This window comes from Colobus angolensis, unplaced genomic scaffold (assembly GCF_000951035.1).
Source record: "Colobus angolensis palliatus isolate OR3802 unplaced genomic scaffold, Cang.pa_1.0 Scaffold52, whole genome shotgun sequence".
NCBI lineage: Eukaryota > Metazoa > Chordata > Mammalia > Primates > Cercopithecidae > Colobus > Colobus angolensis.
In genome coordinates, this window is record NW_012118710.1 from 9455002 (window position 1) to 9463488 (window position 8487).

An 8487-nucleotide genomic window follows, 5' to 3' on the forward strand; every position below is an offset into this window, starting at 1 on the left:
AAAGAAAAGAAAGAAAGAGAAAGGAAGGGAGGGGAGGGAAAGGGAAGGGAGGGGAGAGGAGGGGAGGGGAGGGAAGGGAAAAATTCAGATTCCAAAATAGCTTCCTGAAGTGATTTCTTGGCTGGCCAAGAGGAAAAAATGAAAACTTAAAATGATCTTTCTCCTTAAATCACAACTCAAAACTGAAGAGTCTTTATGGTACTATTCCTTATCCTGCATCTTATGTTCTTTAAACTTCCCTCTGCCCCTATCTTTTTCTCTTATCTGTTCCCCTTTTTTTCCCTAGCTGGCCAGCAACCCTCAAAACTCAATTGCCTCTTAAAATTAAACTTTTCTTTGAACACAAAAAAGTTCTTATGGTTGATTTTAAGCTCTTATCTTGCTCTTAGTTGTGAGTCATTGTCAAAATCTTTAGAAAGCCTAGACGGGATAGAGAGAAATTGCAGAGAGGAAAGAAAAAATACTTGATACGGTCTTTCCAACCAGGGGAATTCTATCTTTCTAGTGATAGAGGTATTCATTTTACTGGGACAGTTATTAAAGAGCTTTACAGAGCCCTGACACATTCAGATACTTCACTGTACATATCACTCCCAATATTCAGGAAAGATAGAAAGAAATAATGAAATTCTAAAACTCAAATTACCAAAATTCTTCAAGACTCTCAAACTTCTGTGGCCTAAGGTATTGTAATTGGCTTTATTGATAATGAGATCAACTGTTTCTGGGGCTTAGCAACTCTTTACCCATGAGTTAGTAACAGGCTGGCTTGGGAGTCTAGAAAGTTTACCTCTAAATGTAGATATCACCCTGTTCCAAGAAGACATGGTCAACTATTTTAAGGGACTGGTACAATACACCTATTTTTATCATCAATAGATAGGAGAAGCTGTTCTTCAACATTATCCTAAACAACCCTTGCATGACTTAAAATCTGGAGACCTGGGCTGGGCGTGGCGGCTCATACCTGTAATCCCAGCACTTTGGGAGGCTGAGGCAGGAGGATCACCAAAGGTGAGGAGTTTGAGACCAGCCTGGCCAACGTGAAGAAACCTGATCTCTACTAAAAACACAAAAATTAGCCAGGCATGGTGGTGGGTGTTTGTAATCCCAGCTACTTGGGAGACTGAGGCAGAAGAATCACTTGAACCCAGGAGGGAGGGGGAGGTTGCAGTGAGCCGAGATTGCATCACTGCTTTCCAACCTGGGTGACAGAACGAGACTCCATCTCAAAAAAAAAAAAAAAAAAAATCTGGAGACCTGGTTTTTTGGAACAGACTTCAGAGAAAAATAGCCCTTAAACCATGGTGGAAATGACCCTATCAGGTACTGTTAACAACTATCACAGCAGCAAAACTATAAGATGTTGATCATTCATTTCATGTCTGAGCCACCCCCAAGATGATTACATCCTAAATCCAGAAATCTGTGAATTTGTTACTTTTTGTGGAAAAGGGGACTATGAAGATATAATTAAGCTTAATTATATTAAGATTAATTACCTTGAGATAGAAAGATGATTTTGGATTTTCCAGGTGGAACCAATGTATTTACAAGCATCCTTATAAGAAGGAAACAGGAGTTTCACAAATAAAGAAAATGCAATGCAATGAGAGAAGCAGAAAAAGAGAAGTATTTGAAAATACCACATGGCTGGCTTTAAAATGAAGGAATGGATCATGAGCCAAGGAATACAGGTGGCCTCCAGAAGCCAGAACAGGCAAGCAAACAGATTACCTCCTAAGACCTCCAGAAGGAATGCATTCCATGGACCGATTTTAGATTTCTGACCTCTAGAAATGTAACAAAATAAACATGTATTATTTTAAGCCATAAGTTCATGAGAATTTGTTACAGCAGCAATAGAGAACTAAGAAGGCTGTCTCTCAACTAAAGAAATATAAACTATCCCTGAGTTCTTGGAAGACTGTCTTTATCAGAGACCTTAACCTGAGCATTCTTAGGAACCTGCAGAAACACACAGTCTTTGGGAAGAGATAACATTCAATCAGCAAGACAACTGTGGGGGATGTAGACATTCCCACCTGAGGTCCATGTGCTAAGACCACAGATTGCTACTCTTTAATCTACGTTCTTTTGTTTTCTGTTTTCCTACCTCTCATCTTTTCTCTGTTGCTGATTTGAGGCTGTTTTCACCTATTTATGCATTAGACCCCTATTCCTTTTTTTTTTTCTTTTTTTTTTTTTGAGATGGAGTCTCACTCTGTGGCCCAGGATGGAGTGCAATGGCATAATCTTGGCTCACTGCAACCTCTGCCTCCCAGGTTCAACTGATTCTCCCACCTGAGCCTCCTGAGTAGCTGGGATTACAGGCACCCGCCATCAAGCCTGGCTAATTTTTGTATTTTTGTAGAGACAGAGTTTCACCATGTTGACCAAGCTGGTCTTGAACTGCTGACCTCATGTGATCTGCCCACCTCAGCTTCCCAAAGTACATGGATTACAGGCATAAGCCACCACGCCTGGCCAGACCCCTATTCTTAATATTGTTTTGTTTTGTTTTGTTTTGAGACAGACCCGCTCTGTCATGCAGACTAGAGTGCAGTGGTGTGATCTTGGCTCACCACAACCTCCATCTCCCAGATTCAAGCCAGGAATGCTGAAAAACACCCTACAATTCATAGGAGAGCCCCCTCACTCAGCATCAACTCCAAGTGAAGTTCTGCATACAGTTCTGACACTGATTACCCAGAGTTAATGAAGACATCACAGGTTAGATTCGAAGTCCTCCATGAGACTGCTCTCACTTCAGACATGAGCTGTCAGTATCTGGGGTCCCCAGGCTTCCTATACTTCTGATTGTCTATAAATGTAGGGGTTTTCCTAACCTCCTCAAATTCAGAAATTCACTAGAATGAGTCACAGAACTCAGGAAAGTGGTATACTTACAATTACTTTCATTGTAAAGGATACACATAGGGCAAGACCTGGGAAGAAGTGACGACCTACCATGCCCTCCCCCCACAGCATAGAGTGCATTCCCCGCCTTTGCATCCATGTGTCCACCAATCAGGAAGCTTCTCTGAGCTTCAGTGTCCAGAGTTTTTCCTGGAGTTTCATTATGAAGGCATGATAGATTAAATCATTGACCACATGATCAAGCTCAACCTCCAACCCCTCTCTCCTTTACAGAGATTGTGTAACTGAAAGTCCCAATGCTGTGCCTATGTGTTTGGTCTTTTCAGTGACCAGATTGCATCCTGAAGCTTTCTTGGGTCCCACCCTGAGTCGCTCCATTTGCATAACAAAGATACACTTATCATTCTGAAATTTCAAGAATATCTCCTCTCAGAACCAGGAATAAAGGCCAGTCAAAGTTTTTGTTATGGAACATCCACAACAAGAAATGACCAGACCTAAAATGTCAATAATGCCAAGTTTGAGAAACTCTGCTTTAAAACTATCTAATGACCCTAGTACTACAGATTTCTTTGTCTGATGCCAAACTATTCTTGATGAGCAGTGTCAGAATGTTACAACCATTAGATAATCTTGTAGGGTTATTTTGGCCAAAAATAGATTATTAAGTGGCCTCCAATTACTATATTGAATTTGTGGCACAAAGACCTAGTAACCATTTTCTTTAAGCTGGACAGAAACATATTCCCTTGATCAACCAATGCCTACTTTCAGGAGAGACACTAATGTCACCTAGGATCCATTTTGGCTCAATTTCTTCTCTAGAAAAAGACAGATCATTAGATTATTTAATTCAAGTAGAAGAGAGACTAAGCATTGACTTTAACTTTTTAAATTAATTTATTTATTTTGAGATGGAGTCTTGCTCTGTTGCCCAGGAAGGAGTACAGTGGCACAATCTCAGCTCACTTCAACCTCCGCCTCCCGGGTTCAAGCGATTCTCCTGACTCAGCCTCCTGAGTAGCCAGGATTACAGGCACACGCCACAATGCCTGGCTAGTTTTTATATTTTTAGTAGAGACGGGGTTTCACCATGTTGGTCAGTCTGTCCTCGAACTCCTGACCTCGTGATCTGCCCACCTCAGCCTCCCAAAGTGCTGGGATTGCAGGCATGAGCCACTGAGTCCATCCATATTGACTTTATTTTTAAACCTAAATCCTACCTACTTAAGGAGAATTCTGGATTGTCTTCTTTCTTCTCCAAACCTCTTCACTTCATGCATCACAATAGTCCTGAAAAGTAAGGTGAATCCTAGAGCGTGACAGGGAAGTTAGACAATGCCATCAAGGCTATGGGAGTACTCACCTGAGAAGTTCATGAAATTGGAGGTCAGGCATGGTGGCTCACACCTGTAAACCCAGCACTTTGGGAGGCCAAGGTTGGTAGATCACCTGTGGTCAGGAGTTCAAGACCAGCCTGGTAAACATGGTGAAACCCCGACTCTACTAAAAATACAAAAAGTAACTGGGCATGGTGGCTCATGCCTGTAATCCCAGCTACTCAAAAGGCAGAGGCAGAAGAATTGCTTGAACCTGGGAGGTGGAGGTTGCAGTGAGCCGATCCTGGGTGACACGGTGAGACTCTGCCTCAAGAAGAAAAAAAGAGAGAAATTGAACAGGCAGGGGTGCAAAATGAAGATGATTCAGATTTAACATTGACCTCTCATAAGAAATAGCTATTCTTTTAGGGGAAGAATGTTGTACTTACCTGTTGCAGGAAATCAGGGACCCCCAAACGGAGGTACCAGCTGGAGCCATGGCAGAGGAACATAAATTGTGAAGATTTCATGGACATTTATCACTTCCCTAGTAATACTGTTATAATTTCTTACGCTTGTCTTACTTTAATCTCTTAATCCTGTTATCTTTGTAAGCTGAGGATGTATGTCACCTCAGGACCACTGTGATAATTGTATCTAACTGTACAAATGGATTGTAAAACGTGTATTTGAACAATATGAAATCAGTGCACCTCGAAAAAGAACAGAATAACAGCGATTTTAGGGAACAAGGGAAGACAACCATAATGTCTGACTGCCTTCAGGGTCGGGCAAAAAGAGCCATATTTTTCTTCTTGCAGAGAGCCTATAAATGGATGTGCAAATAAGAGAGATATCACTAAATTATTTTCCTAGCAAGGAATATTAAGACCCTAGGAAAAGAATTGCATTCCTGGGGGAAGGTCTATAAACAGCCACTCTGGGAGTGTCTGTCTTATGCGGTTGAGAAAAGGTCTAAAATACTCCCTAGTCTCCTGCAGTACCCTCAGGCTTATTAGGGTGGGGAAAATACCCCACCCTGGTGAATTTGAGGTCAGACCAGTTCTCTGCTCTCGAACCCTGTTTTCTGTTGTTTAAGATGTTTATGAAGACAATACGTGCACAGCTGAACATAGACTCTTATCAGGAATTTTTGATTTTACCCTTTGCCTTGTGCTCTTTGTTCTCCTTTTTGCCCTGTGAAGCATGTGATCTTTGTGACCTACTCCCTGTTCATACACCCCCTCCCCTTTTGAAGTCCTTAATAAAAACCTGCCAGTTTTGTGGCTCTGGTGGGCATCACGGAACTACTGATATGTGATGTCACCCCTGGCGGCCCAGCTGTAAAATTCTTCTCTTTGTACTCTTTCTCTTTATTTCTCAGACTGGCCGACACTTAGGGAAAATAGAAAGAACCTACGTTGAAATATTGCGGGTGGGTTCCCCCGATACTTACCGCCCTGCAGACCTCTGGAATCTCTCCTGTAATAGTCAATATTTTCAGAAAACTTAGGTAATTTGGCTAATAACACCAAATTTGATTTTGTGGAATCCTCAGACTAGGGATGTCATCTGTGGTCTTGATTTACTTTGGGCACACTTCGCTCCTGGATGAGAAGTAGAAGGCAAACTCTGAACATGATCCTTTGTGTAGTACATTTGTCTGTGTTGCAATGTTCAGATGGTGATCTCTAGAGTCTTAAATGCTGAGGTGCAATAGCTGTCCCAACTAGTAAGTCAACAAATAATCATCCAAAAAAACAGCAGGAAAACTTCATATTAATGAAGGTTGAAATATGTACCTTTAGAATATTGGAGATTGAATCAGTCATTCCCAGAAACTTAATACATAATTGTGATGCCTCAAATCAGCAAGGAACTGGATTGATCACACCCCAAATACCGACTATCCTTCAGCTCAGAATGAAAAATAGTAAAAAGGAGAAAAATAAAAAACAAAACTGTCTACCCCTACAAAGTTTGCTGTCTGCTTTAACAGGACTTTACCATTCCATTGTCTTCATTTGTATAACTTTGCTACCCCAAGAGACTTGTCCAAGAAGGTAACGTTGCAAATAACTTTCTCGTTCACTGTAAAAACTTATCAAAAGATCCAGCAACTCCAAAAAGCATCAATATACAGTTTACATTCTAAGACTCTTTGAGCTCCTCTTCTCAAAATTCTTACCTTGCTGTTTCTACACATTCTAAACTATTGTATGATGATAATTACTCAATTCTAATGAAGTCCATGCGTTGAAAGACCCACCTCAAACCAAACTTCAAAATATCAATAAATCAGATCTTGCAATTCCTTCTCAGAGTTGCTCTCTGCAAAGTTAGCATTCTCACTTACTGTGATAAACAATAAACTCAGCTTTGTGATATTAAAAGGTTATCCTGATGATATTTGGGAAGCCAGCGTTCTACAAGGACAATGAGAAAATTCTACAGCCAACATAAAGGGAAGGCAGATTACAACAAAGAAGTGGTAAGAACCCCAGAAGAAAAGATTTCTCATCAGCAAAACTAAATGCTGGAAGACAATGAGGTAACAACTTTGATGTGCTGAAAAACATAATTGGGAGCCTAAATTTCCAAACACCAGCAAAATATCATTCACAAGTCAGAAAAAAATTAAAATTTATAGATATTCAAGCACTTAAGAATTTACTAACAATAGTCCTTTACAGAAAGAACTATTAAATAAGAAAAAATAAACCTACAAGGAATGAACAGTATGAAGATATATATAAAAATGCCAAAGAATTGTTTAAAAATGCAGATAAATCTAAATAAATACTGAGTGGGAAAAAAGTTAGAATAGCCATCATTTTTTGTGTGTTTTCAAAAACCAGCTGGCTCTCCTAGTTAAAGATAGCATATTAAAAGCAAGCATTTAATTCTGTTTCTTCCTGAAACCTCATAAAAATGACAGTAGATTTTATATAGAGAGAGATAAATATCTATATATACATATATTTATCCATATATATGTATCTATATATAAATATATGTGCATATATATATTCCATGAGAATGAAAAGAACAGAAAAATCTTTTAATAGCAACAAAATTTTGGAGGCTGAAAAGCAAAAAGAAAGTCACTTGGGGAATATTGACAATCAATGTGATTTACACTACAGAAATATCCAAAAGGCTCAGGAATTGGCAACACTGTTACCTCTGGAAGCACATATAAGGATAGACTAAAAGCCCAGACTTATCTGCAAATCTGTTTAAATTAAACCCCCAGATATCTAATCACTGCCCAGTCAGGCAACTGGTCCTGCCCTACCCCAGCATAAGATTGTAGGTTTATTCTCTGAAAAAGTAAAACAAAGGATCTCTTGATTAGGGGGATACTAGGCATATTTGAGCATAATGTTATTCTAAAGCAGGATACTCCAAAAGATAAATAAATAAAATCTTAAAACTAAAAACCAGAGAAGGCCCAGGAAACAGGACATTCAGAGGCAAAAAGAATTCCCAGCATGAGAGTAAAAGATTCTAATCTTCAGGGTGACCAAGCTTTATACTAGTGTAGACTGCAACCAGTCCAGATGAGGGTAAGTCACAAGGCTCCAGAAAGGACTTACTGTAAAAAAATGATATTAAGAAAACAACTATATTTACCAAGAAAACATTTAAGCAATTGGGAAAGAATATGGGGACTGAATTACTGAGACATTCATTGAAAATTAAGCAAACAAACAAAAAATAATTATTTACTGATGGGAAGACAGAACATTATGCAAGAGAAGAAATCATGGCATATGACATGATTCAACTGTGAATAACAATTGTTTTTTGTTTGTTTGTTCGTTTGTTTGTTTTTGAGACGGTGTCTCGCTTTGTCACCCAGGCTGGAGTGCAGTGGTTCGATCTCGGCTCACTGCAAGCTCTGCCTCCCAGGTTCACACCATTCTCTGCTACCATGCCCAGCTAATTTTTTTGTATTTTTAGTAGAGACGGAGTTTCACCATGTTAGCCAGGATGGTCTCGATCTCCTGACCTTGTGATCCACCTGCCTCAGCCTCCCTCGGGATTACAGGAGTGAGCCACCATGCCCAACCACAATTGTATAGTTTTTAATACTCTAAACACTGAATATTTATGTAACAAAATTATGATACAGTTATATAAGAAAAAATAGATAGCTGAACATGGTGGCTTATGCCTGTAATCCAAATACTTTGGGAGGCCAGGACAGGAGGATAGCTTGAGTCTAGGAGTTTGAGGCCAGCACAGGCAACAAAGTGAGACCATGCCTCTATAAAATCTGAAA

At 39.7% G+C, this 8487-nt stretch overlaps 1 protein-coding gene across 1 annotated transcript in view; it reads left to right on the forward strand.

Annotated features, from left to right (window-relative positions):
• Nucleotides 1–7745: 7745 nt before the first annotated feature.
• The window catches only part of DUSP26 (dual specificity phosphatase 26 (putative)), a 20061-nt gene continuing 19319 nt past the window's right edge, over nt 7746–8487 (forward strand). The window contains exon 1 of the mRNA XM_011960723.1: nt 7746–7768. Within this exon, the coding sequence (XP_011816113.1) occupies nt 7763–7768 (6 nt within the window). The 5' untranslated portion in view covers nt 7746–7762. The remainder of the gene's footprint in view (nt 7769–8487) is intronic.